This window comes from Acanthopagrus latus, chromosome 4 (assembly GCF_904848185.1).
Source record: "Acanthopagrus latus isolate v.2019 chromosome 4, fAcaLat1.1, whole genome shotgun sequence".
Lineage (NCBI taxonomy): Eukaryota > Metazoa > Chordata > Actinopteri > Spariformes > Sparidae > Acanthopagrus > Acanthopagrus latus.
Genome location: NC_051042.1, coordinates 26,705,817 through 26,726,333, shown reverse-complemented (window position 1 = coordinate 26,726,333; position 20,517 = coordinate 26,705,817). Strand labels below are relative to the sequence as shown.

Below are 20,517 nucleotides of genomic sequence, written 5' to 3'. Positions count from 1 at the left end.
TTTTTCTTTTTTAAAAATGTTAGATTAAATGCAGACACACATAGTGTGCACTCAAACATGCACATACACCTGAGCCATTATACTAGATCCAGGACATATGATAAAAGCCTCAGGCCAGATGTGAACCCAGATTTTTATATGGTACATGTATCCTCCTCTGTCTGCTAAGTGAGCCACCAGGACACCCACAGTCCTGCAGTCTATTTTTTCCTCCGTCCTTCACCATTTTTCTTCCTGTCACACATGCACATACACACACTCACATATAAGCATCCAATCAGGTCCTTGCATACACACCAGCTCCGAGACACGCCCTCGTTACACCCTCAACCTTGACCTCTTCTTCATCAACAGCAAAGAGTAATTTCCAGGTGGTGTTTGCATTCTCAGATCTAGCTGCTTATGCCTCACAGGAAGAGTGTTTGCTATAAGCCTGTTGTCTAGGAGATAATGTAGTGTCAGAGGAAGGTCAGAGGTTATGTCGGGGGTCAGGAGTTCAGGTTAGGGGGTAGAGGAGAGAAGGGATATAACTAATCCACATGATGAGAAGTGTACCAGGAATTAGGCTCAGTAATCCTTTGCTCGTCTCTTGTTAGAGCTAGAAGTAGTCTAGGAAGTGCACAGGTATTTAGGCTGCCCTCTACAGTTTTGTGGGTATTCAATTCATATTCAACCTCTCAGCTTGATCAACATACTGTCCTTCATTTACCCTAGTAAACACAGCAAAGGTCAGTCAGTCTTACCAGCCAATTAGCCATAAAGCAACCAATTAAGTCTGTCATTTGTTCATTAATCTACCCTATTCAGTGATAACACAAACATCACCACTCATTTAACTTAACAAATATGGCACAAAATCTACAACATTATTACTTTATTGATTCATTCTTTTGATTTTATTATGGTTTAAAGCAAGTAAACCTGAAGAAGATGGATACTAAACTCTCTAATACAAACTCAATAATAAAGCTGGTGATATTGTGTACTTTGATGAGTTCAAACAATTAGTCTGATGGAACCAAAACTAACAATGTGTTAATCAGTCTCTCAGTACTTTTTGACTCCACGTTAGGGGCTTTCAGCCTCAAGTCTACTTATTCCTACTGAAGACATCAGTCTTTAAAAACAAGTCAAGAATATAGATACTTTGATTCAAGCTTTAATTATACAGTGTATATTATTAATGATTTTAGACACTTTTTTGATGCATTGGCAGAATGTTATATGTACTGCACTGTTGACTCAATGTAAACTTCAGTGCCCATGTTGAACAATTCACTGGCATGTTCCTAATAGTTTTGTTGAGGAACAGTGTAGCTCTGTGGCCGTGCCATTGCTTGGCCTTCATATGATTTATTGATAATACGAAAACAAAAATATATAGATATGGAAAATAAGGGGAAAGTCACTGAATCTAGTATTAGGGCCACAGGGTGTTTGGACCAAGTCAGTCAGTCAGATAGCAAGTGATACACCTTTGAAGACTTGTTTGAGTAAAAATCTTAAATGATTTCTTCAAGTTTAAAAGTAACTAATAACTATTAGGCCCCATCAGTTAGCAGGACAGCCCTCTTGTCAGTCAGTATGCCACTGCAATAACAAAGTCAGCCAGCCAGCTTTCATCGATCCTTTGAGTCAGTCAGTCAGTCAGTCATATCAGACAGGATTCATCTATCTGTCTTTCCATCCATCCACCTATCTGTCGCTGCTTTCTTTTGCCTCCGATAAGCAGCTTTCACGGTAAAGCCCCAGAGAGAGATAGAGGGGGGGGGCAGGGATATATGGAGGGGGTCGAAGTCTTACATCCACTACCGTAGATGGTCACCACTACCTAGAGATGACCTGTATGTGTTTATTATGGGATGAGATCAGGACACAGTGCAATCCTGACAAAGAGATTGAAGCGCACACATGCAGAGATAAAGGCAGAAACACACAAAAACACAAACTCATAGAAGCACAGTCCCAAGTGGACACCAACACACATGGATAGACAGTCACACACATGGCTTTGTAATCACTCTGTGTATAGGTTAACCCATAATTCAACTGTCACTGCAGTAATGTCTTATAGGTGGCAAACTTCACACATCTCATTCCATTTTGGGGGCTTGTCAAAGGTTACATAGGTGAGGATACAGTCGCAAGTACAAAATATATAGAAATGATGCCATGTTGACAATAGAGCCTCTTCATAGTGTGACCTTGAATAGATTTAAAGCAATTATACCTTTCACACCCTCATATTCACTCTATTTGTAATCCTAGCTTCTCCTTTAGTTGACGTGTTGGAGATCAGGAGGGCTAAAGTTCGAGGTTACAGGTCAGGCAAGACAAGCTACCAGATTGTCACGAAAGGCTGTCGTGCAATAGGATAGAAGGCCATATTGGAACTTGAGCCGCCAGAAGGATAACAAATCATAGCTGTTTTTTTTGCATTCCTGTTCAAAATAACATATATTAGTTAAGAAATGTTCTAATAGTCTGAAAACACTAAACTTACAGTAGTAATTTCCCAAGCTTGAATGTTCACAACTTGACTATTGGAAGAAAATCTGTCAATGCCTGGCCATTTTATGAACAAATTTCATCAATGTCTATGCTACAGTACTACTGTTAATGTTTGTTTGGATGCAGACTGAGCAGTCTTGGATCCTCTGGAACAAATGGGTCATGACATTATCTTTGGCTACCATTTGAGCCAAACCCATCCACAGATACTGTGGATGTGTGCATTACCCTGCGTGTCTGTGTGTGGGCTTGTGTTCAGCCATGTAAATGAGTGCAGGTTTGTGTGTATGTCTGTGCACGCGTGTGTTGGTGTGTGTAACTTGGCTGGAAAGCAGGGCCAGCCTCAGATGGGCAGCGGCAGACATATTGGTATGTTTCAACCCATTAGCCAATAAAACCGCAGGTAATCACCAAAAAAACACCTCCAGCTGGACAGGGAGGAGAGCATGGGGTGGGAGAGCAGTGGAGAGGAGGGGAGAAAAGAGGAGAGGAAAAAAGTAGAGGAGGTGTGTATACCAGTTTTAATAAAAAAAAAAAGTGTAGAAACAAGGAATGAGAGAAAGAAGGGGGAAAGGGGGTGGGCGGATTGGGCACATGGATGTAGGAAGGAATTAGTGTGGTGTGTGTGTGTGTGTGTGTGCGTATGTGTGTGTGCATGTGTGTGTCACAGCATGGAGGAAGTGGCTCTGGCAGCTGCTGTTTCTGTGGCGTCAGTCCAGCGACACCTGACAACCTGCATCTATCACTCCCTTATTGAGAGAGAGGGATAAAGGGGAGTGAGGAGGAGGGCAAAGTGTGGGAGAGGGAGGGATAAGGCGATGAAATGGGAAGACAGCAGAGGGACGAAGAAAGGTGGATGAGAGCATGGTAGGGAAAGGGAATGAATGCAGTGGAAATGGTAGGTTGGGCAAAAGAAAATAAAACAGCTAAACAATTTTAAATATTTACATTGCATGTTTTGATGCAGAATGCTATGAGGTGTCTTGGTGAACCACTGAGCTAAAATATGCCATGTCACCTCCCCACCTATATATATTTTTTGTTGCTCCCCAGTTAAAACCATCTATTAAAAAGCCAAGGTTGCAAGAAAACAAAATAAATGCGATTGACAGGTTTAATATATTAAGAGGCAAAAACAAAGACAGCTCAAAAAGTGTGGCAGACCAATAACACACACCATCATTCGTATTACACAGTCTGTACAATGGTGGTCAATTGTCATGCAGCAGGTGGACATACACACACATCTCAAAGGAGATTGCAGGGGATTTGAGCCCCTCATATATCCCCAGCACTCACACCAACACACACGCACAAACTTGCACGTTATACATAGGTGCCTCCAAGAACATCTCTGCTCTAAGCCCACCCCAGTGCACAATAAGACACATAAAGACAGAAATAAAGACACATCCACACACACATGCACAGAGAGCTGTTGCATTCTGATATAAACCCTTCTTTTCTAATTCCTACCCTATAGCCCCTCTCTGAGGTCTCAGCATACAAAGAGTCTGAAGTCACATGACACATACGTTACATGGTCCCATGTCGTGTCTTGATATGGGCCTGTGGTGTAAGCCAGTAATATCTACCCCCTATGTGAAACACACACTCTGTAATAACACATACCCCTTATACAAATATACAAGTAAATCCAAGTTTCTGTAAATTCAAGTTTCACAATCACTTTCTTTTGGGGATGTCACTTCAGTCAACCAATAAGATGCATTCTTATTATTACTCTTATTGCTGCAATCAGCATGTAACACATTTAGCCCCATAACAGTCATCCATTTAGGAGTATTTGCCAGTTTAGCGTAACATGAACAAGACCTTCTGCTGATCACCCATTAACCCATGCAGATTTAGTGTCATTCGCACATTTAGCCTCACTTCTAGGTAAGTGTTGCTCTTAATTGCTGAGCTAATCTGCTCCTCCTGTATCATCAGAATGTAGATTGGGTGTAAGCTAACTAGTCCCATTAGTAGTGTTCATTAGATTGTAAGGGTTCCCCCAGCATTTAGCACATTTAGCCTTTACTTTGACTAAGAAGGCCAATTAATGAGCATCTTGTTACCCATTAAGAAGTGTTGGTGCATTTAGCCTTTTCCCAAGCTAACTAGCCCCCTTAATCAGTCCAGTAATGAGAAAACATCCTCTCAACAGCAGCAGTCAATAGTAATCACTGTTTACTCGGTTTCAGTGGGAGATGCATTGGCTTGCTGGGGTACTGTAGCTGACGGGTGGGCAAGGGAGGAAGGAACAAAAGGTTTTCTGTTTCAAATCTCAGCACAGTTCATATTATAAATATATGTAAACCTTTCTGACGAAATAAGCTAATTTGAGAAATTCTGTGACTGTCCAAGCTATTGTAACAAATCAATGCAATCCACAAAATGAGAAAACAAAATAACAGAATATATAGGACAAGACAGGATAGATGGTTAAAGAAAGGGTCTCATTTAGACATGTATAGAAATACAAAGGAAGAATATTGATGGTCAAGGAGAGAGAAATAACAACAAATAGATATTACTAATTACTAGGGGAAAAAAAACTTTTATTCAGTGTAAAAGTGGTACCTATCTACAACACACAGGTGTTGTTTGCTGCTCCTGGCAGAAGTAGTGAACTTAATAGACTTACATTTTAATCTCGGCTTCTGTTCTACACCCTGTTCTACCCTGTGTGAACTACAGCCAGTCACGCAATCTCAGTTTGCTGTGTCCATGACATACACACATTTATATCCTTGTGTAACACACATATACATACACAAATACTCTTTCTTTGCCATTTTTTAAACAGAGTGACCACTTTATGAGATTCCAGCACTCTGTTCTGAGTATCTTCACTATGCCAACAAAGGACCATCTTAAAGTCACAGGCCAAGACCGAGGTTGTGAAGTCAACTGTCATAAAGGTTTCTTTCATTGTGTACATGTCTGGGTCTATCTGCTGGAGAGTATCTGTCTTCATGCATCCATGTAAATAAAATCCTTCTTTCTGTCTTCCTCCAACATGTCTTCATTTTGCAGGCAACATTGAGTACAGCTGTCCAGCCACCAACGAGTGTGAGATCACCAAGAGGAGACGCAAGTCGTGCCAGGCCTGCCGCTTCATGAAGTGTCTGACTGTGGGCATGCTGAGGGAGGGTAAGGGAAAAGGTCTCTTCCTTATCTTTCTCTGTTAACTGTGCTACATGTAGCATTCAAAGTGAGTGATCAGCCAGATTGATCCACCTGATATACTGTTTAAGAGAACAAAACATTACAAAAATGAAGCTTGGTGTCATTGGTTTATGGTAAATTTACCAAGATAAACCAAAAAATGACAATGATTTATTAATGTTAAACAATGCTACATGTAACACTTATTAAATATTGTCAATTCTCCTTTTATATGCAGAACCGGTGCATTATGAGCTATTTCTATTTGCATCGTGTCCCTCTTGTTGTAGTCTCACTTCCATGTTCATCTGACCACTTCTTTTCTACTCCTCTCCCCTCCTCTTTTTGATGTGCCTCCTTAGTCTGAAGTCTTATCTCACTATCCCATTATCTCTTAACACTGATGTATGGCATATTTTTGCTGTTCACTTCCACAATACAAGGTACAATGGTTAACAAAGTTACATACAATAGTTTCTGAGGGCCTGTGCACACATGAAGACTTAAATCAATACACTGGCTTCATCCTTGTTTCAGTAAATGAGATAAACATAGATATTATGGGGCGATTGCAACAGTCACACTCAGCAGTTGGTGGAGAAAGGTTTTTAAAAAAATGTGATATTATCTGCCCTCACACCACTTTGATTAAATACACTCACTCTCTCATTTTCACACTCCCTTGTTGCCTCTGCCTCTGCCTCTGCCTCTTCCTCGTCCTCTTTCTCTCCCTCTCATTGGCCAACCTCTGACCTTTCTACTCCCACTGCACTCCCAACGATGAAAGGAAGGAGAGGAGTGGCAAGGGATGAAGAGGAGGGCTGATAGAGAGAAGGGAGGGGGCATAGTGGGAGGGGGAGGGTGGCAAAAAGCTAAGGGGAGGGAGGTAGGGAGGGAGAAGAGATTGATTTATAGGAGCAGAGGAGAGGGACCAGGGGAGGATGAGAGGCAGGGGGAGGATGGTTGAATGAAGCAGAAAGTGTGTGAGAGAGAGAAAGGAGAAGAGAGGAGGGTCAAGGTTGTAATTGATGGGAGACCTGGCCTACGCCCCCTTCCTTACAGTGGTCAGGGAGCGTGCCTCTGCCGATGCCTGCCAGCCCTCCCTCCCTCCATCTATTCCTGTCTTCATCTCTCCCTCCAATTCTCCCACTCAGTATTATTGTGCTGCTTCTGTTGCTTCGATGCTCTTCTTCACCATCTGTGCTCTCCATCCAGTTGGCACCATGACACCCAAACAGTTTGAAGTGAACAGTAGTAGTAAAAAACATAAACATTTACATTTTAGTAATCTGATTTTATGGATTGACAATTCGTCTAGTGAAACAATGTCTACATATACAGCATGAATTTTATCCTCTAAAAATATGACAAAACAGCATGAAATGACAACTTTGTTATATAAAAAAGTTATACTTAGAGTACATAATAATTTAACTTTGCTGACAAACGCAGTGACGGGGCTTTATAAAAAATATTGACTTACAGTTAAACTTTCCAATTATTAACCTTATACCAGTTTAGAAAACAGAAGCCAGGAATATACATCAGCAGAATTTTTACTAAGCTGGAGCTTACACACACTCACAGAAAATTCATAAATATCACTGCCTCCACCAGCTCCAGTTTTACTTCACTGTAAAAGCATGCTCATCGCTCTCTCTCTCTCCTAGTCTCACTCTCTCCTTTTTACGCACACACACACACACTCCCAACAAGCTGCTGTCGTAGCTTTTGTTCTCCCAGTTGATCTGACATAGGCAGAACCTATGTCTCATCTCCTGTTGTCTCACGTATGTGTGTGTGGCCACAAGAACACGTACACACGTGTAAGTGCATGTATTATTGGCAGCTCCAGTCGTCTCACAGTTCACACAGCTCAGGCTGCATCCTCTGCCTGGACACTATACCTGCCTTTTGGTGCTGCTGCTTACCCTCTTCTCCATGCACATACATCATGTACACACAAACATATACACACACACCTAGGACTACATATATATACATCAACATGACAGACCACAGCCTGCCCATTTGTTGTGCAGGGTGTGAATTTAATACAAGGGGTCCCGCTCTACATATGAATAAGGGTCATTTTGAAAATGGATACATCCATTTTCTTCTATTTTTCTCATTTTCACTCTTTTTGAACTACATGTAAGACATCTGAAAAAGAAGCTCAGTCTGTCTTTTCACCAAATATAACCTTTAAATTATAATACTAACCAATTAGTTACCATATGAAATATTTATGTTTCATTTTCCAAATCTTATGTGGATTATTTTCTTTTGTTTAGAATGTTATTTCTCTAACATCTAACACTCTCAACCACCAACAATCTTTTGCCCACAACATTTAATAACATTTGCTGCTGTGTTTCATGCCACCCTTCTGGGTGGAAGCATTGTTGCAGCAGAATCGCATAGACGATAATGGTAAGTGGCTAGATTAGTTAGCATCAGAGCTAACTCTGGTTGTCAGGGGCTAGCTTACGGGAGAAAGGTGAAGATAAAGTGGTAAGGGTGGACAGGGAGTGGGTTGGAGGTGGTGTATGCTTGTTTGTGTATCTCTGTGAGTGTGAATGTGCGTGTGTGAGTGTAGATGCTATAGTTTACTCCTTAGGGCAAGATCTGCCTCAAATTAGCTTTGTCGCTCTGGGAGACAGACAGGGTGAGATGAAGAGCAAGTGAGGCAGCAAGGAAGTGTGTGTGTGTGTGTGTGTGTGTGTGTGTGTGTGTGTGTGTGTGTGTGTGTGTGTGTGTGTGAGAGAGAGAGGGCTAGAGAGAAGAGTGGAGAACAAGAGGCCAGAGGGTCAGTAAACCAACTCAGAATGGAGCCTTTTCTTTGCATGTTTTCTTAGACACTCACCTGATAATGTAAATACACACACAAGCCGCCCTGTCTTTGTGGAATATCGAAGTAAACGAGCAGGGGGTAAACTGAAGGAATGAATGAACATGGGGCACCCACCCACCAATATGTACCAGCTAATTTCTGGAGCGAGGCAATTAAAAGGCCTGACTATATTATGAGAACTTTCCCTCTGGCAATGGCTGTCTGTCCATTTTTAATGAGGTCATAATGATGCGTCAGCTGAAGACCGAAAGGTCAAAGGGGCGGGGCTTAAATCTGCATAGAGAAAGGGGAGTGAAAGAACAGAGGTATTGTTGCAAATAAAATATTTTATAGAAAATATAGAAACAAGCAAATGTTGAGAGCAATTTATAACAAGTACTAACCAGAAAAAGTACATTTTAATTCAATTGTATTTATATGAGGCAGAGCAAGACAGACGTAATGCATTCAAATTCAGCACTAATGCGTAGAATTGTCATGAACAGAATACAAAACACAGATCAGACATTTGAACATGAAAGGCTTGGCAGAGGCACACAGCCGAGCAGCCAGCAATATTCAGTATGCATGTATATTGTACATATGGTCTTATTGACAGATTTGCTCCCTTACAACATGACAGCTTTGATGATGGCACGTCTGATGAATCATGGTTAAACAGACAGAATGTGTTGAATCCACAAACCAAAGCCTCCGTCTCTGAATTGCTGTACACGGCCAGCTGGATTCAGATGGTAGACTACTAGAGAGACGAGTCCACGGACTGCAAATATAAACCTTGGCACACTGCCCCACACATGCACACACACACACACAAACACACACGCAAACAGCTCGTGCCAACTTTGGCCGTGCTCCCGCGGCCTCTAAGACCTAATGAGTGAGATCGGGTGGAAGGCCCCAGTCTGTGTGAGCGTTGATGCTCATGTGTGTGTTTGGTGTGCATATACAGCTGGTAGTGTGCGTCATAACTCTCTTCATAGCTCAGCAATCCTGACTACTGCTATCCAATCTCATTGCTGCACACACATGTAGTGGCGCAAAACCCACAAAGACAATTTTCGTCTCATAAAAGAAACATTTCTTGAACGATGTCAGTGCTTGAAAAGATTGAAGAAAAGGAGAGATGATGAAATGACCAGGAAAACATTGTTTTTGGGACAAAAGCGCAGAGAACAAGAAAAAAGGAAGAAAGAATGAAAGTAGAGGATGGGAGAGGGACAAGAGGAGAGGACGAGGAAACAGAGGAGGGGAGCGCCAGACAACTGGTGGCGTCTGGTGTTCCCCCCCATGGGAAACTTGTAGCTAAATCTGGCCCTGTAGCGTCTGTCCTGAGCGACTGTGTGTGAGTGTTTGTGTGTATGAGTGGCATCTGGTTGCATCTCAGCTAAAAAGGAGTGATAATGGGAATACTGTGAGAAATCTGCCTAAGTGGTCCGCTCTTTTTCTTTAGAGGACACAAAATGTGGTTGGAAGACTGTTTGAGAATAGTAGTGCTGCAACTGACAATAATTTTCATTCAATTAATCTGTTTGTTATTTTCTCAACGAACAATTTAGTTGTTTCATAATCTTTAAATGTTCTGTTTTGACCACAACCAAAAGATATTCACTGTCATGCAGGAGTAAAAATACCCAAATGATTTCACATTTAAGAAGCTTGTATCAGAGAATTCTGACTCAGATAATGTATAATATAAATATAAAGTAATAAGAATATAAAGTGAAGCCTCGAGTGTAAAATAGTCTCATCTCAGAAATGTTTGATGTACCGCCATTGTAGAAATGTGTCAATGTATTTCAAAAAAATAAAACAAAAGGCCATTAATGTGGAAAAGGTAACATTTATATAGGGACCTCACACAGTCTCACACACATGCCCACATTCACTCAAATACACACACATATTCACACACCAGTGACAGCCACCTGCCCGCTGCCTCAGGCAGTGCTGTTCTGATCTGTTCTGGTCTAAACAAACGTCACTGCATGACACTACACACAGTTTCACTTCTCTTCACCTCCCTTCTACCCCTCTCTCATGCTCTCTTTATTTTTCTTTCCTTCTTTAAGCCCTGTTGTTTCAATTTTTTGAACAAAATTATCCTGGTATTTCGGTAGCTATATGCACATAATGTTTCTTTATCTTGTTATTTCTAATTCGTCTTCACATGCAGACAAACATAGATTTAGATTTAAATGGGTCTGTTGTCTCACCCAATCTACTCCCCCATCAGTTCTTAAACCCACATAGGAAAACCTTTTTATGTTATTACATCAACACTGTGGTTTAACACACGCACACACACAAATACACACACACACACACACACACACACACACACACAGGAACATAAGGTGATAACCTGGTCTGATGTGGAAGAGAGACTTCAACCCTGTTACAACTTCAATTACCATAAAACTCCCCCTCTCGTGTCCTCTCCCTCTTGGTGTTTCCTCGTCTCTACCTCTTTAAATGTTCTCTTCCTCTTGTGCTCTTTTGTCATCCCTCTTTCTCTTTGCTGTGATCAACTGAAATCAATCATTGTAGTTGCCTACCTACTACTCTCGCCACTCTATCCTTCACTCCCGTTCTCGCCCTCTTTCATTTTCTCATTCTCTTATCATATCATTGACCATCTGAAATCAATCAATTTTCTGCCTTTTCTCTCTTTTCTCTTTCCCTCTTTCCTCTGTCTTCTGCCTTTTTTCTTCCCATGCTTGCCGCTTCTCTCTTCAAAAGCACTTAGGTGTCAAAGGCATTTCACTCGCAATCCCTCAACTGTTCAAACACACTCACATATGCTGACACAGAGTGACGCCAGTGCAGTGTAAAATCTATGCTGATGTGATCAGTACAGATCGCGCTATTGACAAGCAGCAATATTCCCACGATAGGAATGATTCACCTTCATCACTGTCACTGTGTGTGTGTATGTGTGTGTGCAGCATATGACAAAATTGATGAACAGGTAAAAAATAAAAGGTATTATTAGCTACATGGTATCAAACACAGTTCACACACACTCTGGTCTGTGTTAGTGAAGCAGTGGACTGAGTAGAGGTGTACTGTTGGTTGACATAATAATTAAAGCATATAATTAAGGCGTGTAACCTCTGTGGACTTCTCTCTGTTCTTTTCTTTCATAGATCTTTCATTTTATCTCATTATTCTCCTCCTGTCTCATTTCCTTTTTCATCCCTCCTTTTCTCTCTCATTTCATTTTTTCCTCATTCTCCTTTCTTCTTTTGTTTACTAGCTCATCCATTACTTACCCCTCCCCTTCTCTTCATATTTCACAACCTATGCTCTGCTCCTCTCGCCTCTGTTCTCTTTATCCTCCACTTTCTATTTTCATAATCTTCCATTCATGCTTTTTATAATTTTTTATCTAAATTTTATTTTTTTATCCCGACTTTTTATTCCATTTCTTGCCCATTCCCTGTTCAATTATTCTGTTCTCTCCACCATTTTTTTTGTCTGATCCTTACACTTTCTCTCCCCTGACCCTCTTCCTCTCTTCTCCCCTCTTCATTCCTTCTCTCCTCTCCTCTCTCGCCCATTCTTTATGATTTGAAGGCTCATTTGTTAAGAGGAGGTAGAGCACTCTCACTCTCCCCCCTAGCCTCCTCCTGTCTCTTTTTTGTGGGCTTTGGAAATATAATTTTCAATTTTTAATTTGATTCATTTAGATTTGATCATTAATCAGTGCTGAGAGAGAGTTAATTTGGTGGAAAATAGATGAGGTAGTTAGAGAGGGCTCTTTATAAAGTGAGCTCAGCACAGTGCTGGATCTTTTAGGTATAAGAAAAAGAGAAAGAGAAAAATTGAGAGTCTGCATGTGAGAGTTTGTGTGTGACAGGAATAGTGTGCATGCAATAGAAAGTGCTGTGAGAGAAACGGAGTGCAGATTAACTGTGTTAATTTTTGGATGAATTTAGAGTAAATTAAAATATAGCTGAGCAGGCTACCAGTATCTACCAAAGTCAACGTTGTACTTGAATTACAAAATCGGGTAAATTACTGTATGGTACAAAGACACAATGCTTCCCTAACCAGGTAGACAGTAGCTGTAGATGCTTGCGTTGCATCATGTAACTGCTCCCATTGGTAGCATTCTGATTTGGTGCCATGCTGCCTTCTTAAATGAGCAGCCAGGTTGTTGAGGCAACTAAATATTTGATGGTGCCATGCATGTCTTGCATATTACAGTGACTTAAGTAGGTATGTGATTGGATGACTTAGCAGGAGGTATAACATACGTAGATGGACAAGTGATACCACAAATAAGTTTGCTTTTTGACATCAGCATCTTTCCATTGATGTTTCATCGAATTTAATACAAATCTGTAGTTTGATTGAGTTTGATTATCGTATGCAGCCATATTACAGAGAGACATTTAGTCTTTAATTAACCCTCCCCATCCATGCATCCACATTTTCCTTTTTTCTGCCGCCTTCTCCCTTTTTTTTAATCTCTGATACTTTCTGCTTTTTTCTCCCTCTCCCTTTCCTCTTCTGACCAGCCACTGACCCAGAGGTAGTGACTGAGCAAGCTGCTTGTCGGGGCTTACCCAAACACAACATGGGGGTGTGGGTTAGAGAAACACAGACATTCTGTGTGTGTGTGTGTGTGTGTGTGTGTGTGTGTGTGTGTGTGTGTGTGTGTGTGTGTGTGTGTGTGTGTGTGTGTGTGTGTGTGTGTGTGTGTGTGTGTGTGAAAGAAAGCACAGAGTAGGTGTGTGAGTGGTTTTGTACCCCCTGGTGTTAAGAATTTCTTGACCGTTTGCTGACACTGCCTCCCCCCCACTGTACCTGGACTGTCAGCCCTTCTGTCTACCTATTCCTGTCTACAGTACACACACACACACACACACACACACACACACACACACACACACACACACACACACACACACACACAGATGCATGTCATGTTCAGTTCACTGGCTTGGCTGCTGCCTGCGCTAGTTAGAGGTTTCAAAATGACTACATTTCCACAGAAAAAATTAGTACACTCACATGCTTTGAATAAAAGTGGCCACCATCATGTAAAAACACAGGAACACATGCACTTACAAATGCCGACCGATGCACAAAAATGCTTCCTGGCATTTTTTTTTCTTTTCTGCCAATAGAAAGTCTCTAAGTTAAATCTCTGAGGTGTGTTGTCTTGGCCACAGTCAGCAAATTTTTCAAAGGATTTAAATCTCTGTGTGTTAGCAAATCGCTTTCTTCTGCTCCCTCACTGCTATTCTCTCTCTGTCTATACATTTCAATCAAATTGGGACTGTTATAAATGCAATGTGCATCTCAGAATACCTTTCAAATCAGTGGCACTGTAGGAGTTTAAAACAGTATATAGGCATTGCATTAATATTGTTTTGGGTCCAATTTTATATTAGAATATTATGATATTTTGAACAGTTGAACACTCGTCTGTTTAAACCAACATCACTGAGATGTTTCTGCAGTTGTCTCATACTTTCTCAGTGACTTCTTGGCCTAGCTTTAAATCTTTATAACAACTTCAGTATCTATCTTAAGTGGCTTTTTTCTTACATTTTCTACAGATGTTGATTTCTGTTGAGTGTTAGTGGCTTTTACTGGTTGTGTCAACATCCCATTTCTCTTGGACATGAAACCATTGTTGCTGCTGCTGCCAGAAATATGGAATTAATTCTGATTGCTAAGTGCATTATCTCTCAAAGAGATAACCCTGATTACAATAAATGAGCAATTGAGCAACACTGAGTTATAGTTAACATATGGGAGACCTTAACACTACTTGAGTAGCAGTAAATATGATTGCATTTATTGGACAAGAATCCAAATTAATACTTGAAAATTATTCAAAGATAATGAAGAAGTAATAGAGACACAGCTTGGATCTCTCACTGCAGCAATTCTGCAAAATCATTTTGCATCCCTTCCACAATCAAAAACTAGTGTTAGTTTGAAACATTTGATCTCCCTTTCAGATTCGTCCTCTCCGTTCCTCTCCTCTCCTCCTCCAGGGCACATGACACCTCTGTCTTCCTTATCCATCTTTAAGTGGTAACCACGGTAACATCCAATCCCCGGAGAGATAGGCCTAATTAAATTAGGACTCCTTTGTGTCAATTAATTAACGAGACAGAGAGGGAGAGAGAGAGAGAGAGAGAGAGAGAGAGAGAGATTGGGTAAGAGACAGGAAAAGAGTGAATCAGAAAGCCAGAGAGACAACATGAGAGACTCAAACGGTGTCTCTATAAATTAATCTTGTTGTAGAATAAAAGAGGCAAGCCAGTTTAGCAAGCTTGACAATAGCATAAAAGTGCCTATATGCATAACAGACACACTAACATGCACGCACTGCAGAAACAGCACAGTTATCACCACTTCACACCCAGATCTCCACTCTTTTTCACCCCCACTTCTTTTCTCTGCCTTGCTTTATTTTTTGCAAACTAGCAGATTTGTTACTTTTTTTTGTTACGTCTTCTTAAGTTGTCAAAAAAGTCTGTCATTGTTGAAGCCAGTGTTGTGCACTGTGTATTGATACACTTCCTCTGTCATTTCCCTTTTCCTACAGGTGTTCGTCTGGATAGGGTTCGTGGTGGGAGACAGAAGTATAAACGTCGGATAGATGCAGACAACAGTCCATACCTGAACCCACAGCTGGCTCTGCCCCCCAAGAAGCCATGTAAGAGCATACTCTCACACACATACACACACACACACACACACACACACACGCACACACACACACACACACACACACGCACACACACACACACACACACACACACACACACACTCATAAACTCTGAGTGGTAACTGTACATGTAACAGCCATGTTCTCTCTGAGGTTGAGCAGTGATAGGCATGCATTTTATGGACAGTTGAAATACACAGAAAAAAAATTAAATCTAGCATATTGACTCACCATGTTTAGGCAATGTTTATGTAAAAGGCTGGAGACCAGAAGTACAAGGAACTGCCTCTCCAGTAGTTTCTATCGTGATGGACAGTTGGACAGTAAAACACTGTAACACACAGACAGTCACACAAACACACACACACACGCATAAATATACACAGGGTAGTGAGAAGCCCATCTGTTTGAAGCCAAGTTTATCTCCCCATCTCTACTGCTACCAGTTTGGGGTCATAACATTTTATATGTGTAATATTTCACTATAAAGGTATTCATTTAGCTCCGGCTGGATTGGCTGCATTTTTTAAAGAACAAAACCATCGCCAAAGCCTGATGATTGAAAAATTAACAAGGGAGAGAGTGAGTGAGAGTGACAGAGAGACAGGTGGAGACAGAGAGAGAGAGACTGAACCTAACTGAGAGGGTTTCTCAGAGAGAGAGCAAGAGAAAGGAGGGGAGGGAGGGAGAGAGGGGAAGGGAGGGGGCCAGCCAAAACCCTAATCCGGATTAAATCCAATCTGGCAACCACATCAAACTAGAGTTAGCTCTTTAGCTAACCGTCTGCTCGCACACACAACACACACACACATGCAGTACAGATTGAGCAGTGTTTAGCAGCTTGGTCCCCAAAGCCCATTTTGCTTAAAGCTGGAGCATATTCTGCTTTAGGCCAATATGCTGAATGGCTGCACGGCAGCTTACCAGGACCTCTGCACTACTAATCATTGAAATGATGGGATAATATGACTGTGTGTCTGTTTATACACTATAATGTATGTGTTTGCATACACACAGCATGCATGTGTGCTCCAGGTAACTGAATGTCTTGCCTGTACACTTTTCGTTTACATGTTCTTTCTTAATTTATGTATGAATAAAAAATCTTTGTCTGACCTAAAAAACAAACCTTCCCTCAAAAAACAAAAAATATTGTGTTGATATAGACTTCCTCGGTCTCTCTTGTTCTTTTCCTCTGACACACAGTCAATACACACAAAAAAATCTTTCTGTCCCTGTCTCTCTCTCAGATACACGCACACAGCCTATCTATCTGTAGCCCAATCCCTAGCCTCAGCGTCCCCATTGATTGTGTGAGAACAGAACAATAGCCCAGGGTTTGGAAATGGGCTTCCATTGATTCTAATTAGGGAAACATTAAATAAGATTTACCCACAGATACTGCAGTGTGACTGGGATTGGTTTGGCTCAAACGACCCGGAGCTGGAGCAAGAGGGAAGAGGATAGGAAGTGTGTGTGTGTGTGTGTGTGTGTGTGTATATATATATATATATATATATATATATATATATATATATATATATATATATATATATATATATATATATATATATATGTATGTGTGTGTGTGTGTGTGTGTGTGTACAAGTGTGTGTGTGTGTGTGTGTGTGTGTGTGCACGTGTGTGTGTGTGTGTAAAACAGAATTGGGGGTGGAGAGTGTAAGATCAATACACAACTCATCCCCCCAACTCTGTTTCACTCCCTCTTGCTGTTTATCTCTATCTAGCTGTCGCTCTCTCGACTCTTCCTGTCTGTCCTTTACAACCTGTCCACAGCTCTATTTCTACCTGTCTGTCTTCTTACATTTTTTTCTTTGCTTATGTCTCTCTCTCCCTCTTTCACGCTATCCCTCACTCCTCTCTTGCTCCTCTATCCTCTGTTATTATTCCCATGCTTGATTAGTCAGTGGATTAATTTGGAAGCAGGGTATCAGTCTGTTACTAATGGGCCATAGAGATCTCATCACCACATGTCACCATTACCAGCTGAGCTGTTTGGCTTTCAGTATTATCTCTCCCCTTCTGTATGTATCAGCAAAGCTTCTTAAAGGCTGTGATGCAAAAGACATCGTTTTGGGCAGCCCTGAATCACACACTGCAATCTCCTTTAATCACACATTGAAGCATCTCCTGAACTGGAAACGTTTCAAAAAATGTTTGATCTCCTGTCAAGTGCTTTTTCATCTTTAGTCCTGCAAAATTAGTTGAATCAAATCAATCATCCGGCTTGATTGTTGAAAAATTCCACAGGACATTTAGGAATCACAATGTAGTCAAGCAACCTCTTATTTGATTTTGTTCAATCACACACTGTCATATGAAACAAACTGACTTTTTATCCGACTGTATGTTATATACTTTATAAAGTAATATGACATTTTAAAAAAAACCCACTTTTCAGATAATGTCAAATTTGACTTTTACACTTGCATACATTACTTTTCATGTTGTTTTTTTAGGAAATAGTGTTTGAATTTTAAAGGTTTAATTGCATTTTAAGATTATGGGAATGTACTGAAATGTATTGTGTGTTGATCTGATAAAACATGTCTCTGTTTCTTTGCTCAAGTCAGCTTCTTCTTTGCCACTTGGGGAAATAACTTTTAGACATGTGTGTTATCTATCGAGTCATGTTTGAGGGATTTTGCATATGACCTTTCACGTTGTTGCACCGGATTGGTGTGGAACAGCTTGTAGCCTAATACAGCAAAAATTCACCATCTCTCTGTCTCTGTGTCTTTCTCCTTGTCTGGTGGTCATGTCAGTTGCCTTTGGCTGCCTTGCAGATAACAAAATCGTCTCTCACCTGCTGGTGGCCGAGCCAGAGAAGATTTATGCCATGCCTGACCCAACAGTACCAGACAGCGACATCAAGGCCCTGACTACGCTGTGTGACCTGGCGGACAGAGAGCTGGTTGTGAACATCGGCTGGGCCAAACATATCCCAGGTAGGAAAAATATAAATCTGCTGAACTCTGACTTTCATGCTGACCCTAAGCTGATTCCATGTTGTGAGTCTCACATGCTCACATATGTACATCCATACATGTTTTTTTTCAATCCCAGGGTATAGGACATTTCATACAGACACACACACATACAGGATAGACACACATACATGCATGCTGTGTGTATTGGGAGATAGACTACACGGTCAGAATCAGCTGCTCCAGATGCAGTTCAAGCAGACTTACATACATACAAGTATACCAGGTGCTAAGGTCTGACTTCTCACCCTAATCACCCTAATCCGTGCACTCAGACGGTCTGAACTTCTGACTTCTCCAACTGACCAACCAAATACCCTCATTGGTTTCACACATTCCCACATACACATGGGAACTATGACCTGAACAATGAACTAAATAGTTAAAATGCTTAAAGGTGATTGTTGTTTTAAGTTACAGGCTGTAACGGTAGAGAGAGTTTTTAACCATCAGATGATAAAAATCAAACAGAAAAGGAAGAAAATTTAATGATCCCATTTACATAAAACTGTCTCATTCTAATGATGAAGCAGAGAATATTGTTTTTCTTTTGTACTGGTTTGGTTTGTTTTGGGGGTTTTGTATTCAGTTGAACATGATGTCTGTTCTAGCCTCTGGCACATCAGTGTCCCTCTACAGGTTTATCAGTAAAACGGAGGAATCTAGTCTAATCTGCTTAAACTAACTCTTTTAATCTGTTCAGAATTGGTTTTGGATAACAAGATAAGAAAATTAAAATAATGGCAGACACAGAAATGGGCGGAAATGAATAAATAAGAAAAAAAAAACAAAGTGAGGAGGGAGGGGAAGCTTGACAATGAAGAATACTAAAATGAACATGAAGACGAGGATCGAGACGTTCGAGAGGAAGAGATGAAAGCTATAATCTGGTTTAGTGAGGGAGCCTACTGTGACAGCAGTGAGGAGGGAAGAGCAGTGTCTCAGATTAACACAGATTAGCACAAAGATTAGTCCCATTGTCGACTGGAAATATGGTCATAGAATAGAATAGAATAGAATAGAATAGAATTACCCCCTGCTGCCACTGCTCAAACAGTATAGGCAGTTGTAAGAATATGAGGGGAAACACCAGATTAGAAGCATAAATACCATTCAGTCACGCTGCATAAATCTATAACAATAAAGTCAATGGCACTGGATAAAAGGGTTTCCAAATGATATATATTATATCTTATCAATACATGTGGAAACAACAGAGAGAAAAACAGAGATGAGGGGAGAGAAGGAGAGATGGGAATATACATTGCTTCTTGTTAGTGTATTGATCTATGTGCTGCTATATGGAAAGTAAGCAGACATATATATTGATCCATATACCAAGTATAGCTCTTTTAATATTTATTTTTTTCTCTTTCAAAACAACACATAGCCTCAGTCCAATACTATCTCCTTTCCTCTAATCTCCCCGTCCCACGTTTTACTCTTTTAATCCATTTATCTCTCTGTCTCTCTCTCCATACCTCTGGGATGCACCCATACTGTATACAACATACATACACAAAAATAACTCCCAGGCACACACAAACACACACGATGTATATTTAATGTTTTGTTTTGCGCTGGGCCTGCCTTTTTTCTGTGTACGGACTGAGTTAGCCAGGTGTGTTTGTGTGAGTATGTGTGTGTGTGTGTGTGTGTGTGTGTGTGTGTGTGTGTGTGTGTGTGTGTGTGTGTGTGTGTGTGTGTGTGTGTGTGTGTGTGTGTGTGGCTTTTTGTGCAAAACGCAACGATTGCTTGGCGGAGGAGAGAAGATGGTGTGATTAGATGAACGAGAAAGGCAATCCACTGCTCACAGAGACAGATAGAACTCTTCATCTTCCAAGTGTGTGTGTGTGTGCATTTTTGGTGTGTGTGGCGTCGACACTTTATGAAATCCTCATTGTTTACAACACCGAACACTGATCTAATACTCGCTCTCTCTCACACACATACACACACACACACAAACACACACTCACACTCACATACATGTACACACAGAAAGTGATCTACTGTTCACTCAGGGTGCAAAGGATTGTCAAAAAGAAATACCCCTCCTCAACATTCTTTATCAGACTCTTACACAAACACACAAACACACACACTCGTACAGACACACACATAAAGGTGAACAAAACAGTTTAAGTTCTGATTAGAATAGAAAAGATCTGTTAACCTTTTTGGAGCCGTCTTGTTCCACATCTTGTCAAGTGTGCGTGCGCGTGTGTGTGTGTGAGAGACACTGTGCAGGGTGTACATGTTAACACACACAC

General features: G+C 40.9%; 1 protein-coding gene across 12 annotated transcripts in view; it reads left to right on the top strand.

Moving 5' to 3' along the window:
• Window positions 1-20,517, top strand: part of esrrga (estrogen-related receptor gamma a) — a 121,642-nt gene that overhangs the window by 70,968 nt on the left and 30,157 nt on the right. For 9 of the 12 annotated variants that reach the window (XM_037096175.1, XM_037096177.1, XM_037096180.1 and 6 more), the window contains 3 exons: window positions 5,554-5,682; window positions 15,114-15,224; window positions 18,023-18,205. In XM_037096175.1, coding sequence (XP_036952070.1) covers window positions 5,554-5,682; window positions 15,114-15,224; window positions 18,023-18,205 — 423 coding nt within the window. The remainder of the gene's footprint in view (window positions 1-5,553; window positions 5,683-15,113; window positions 15,225-18,022; window positions 18,206-20,517) is intronic. The other 3 variants (XM_037096182.1, XM_037096184.1, XM_037096181.1) reach the window with 3 other exon arrangements.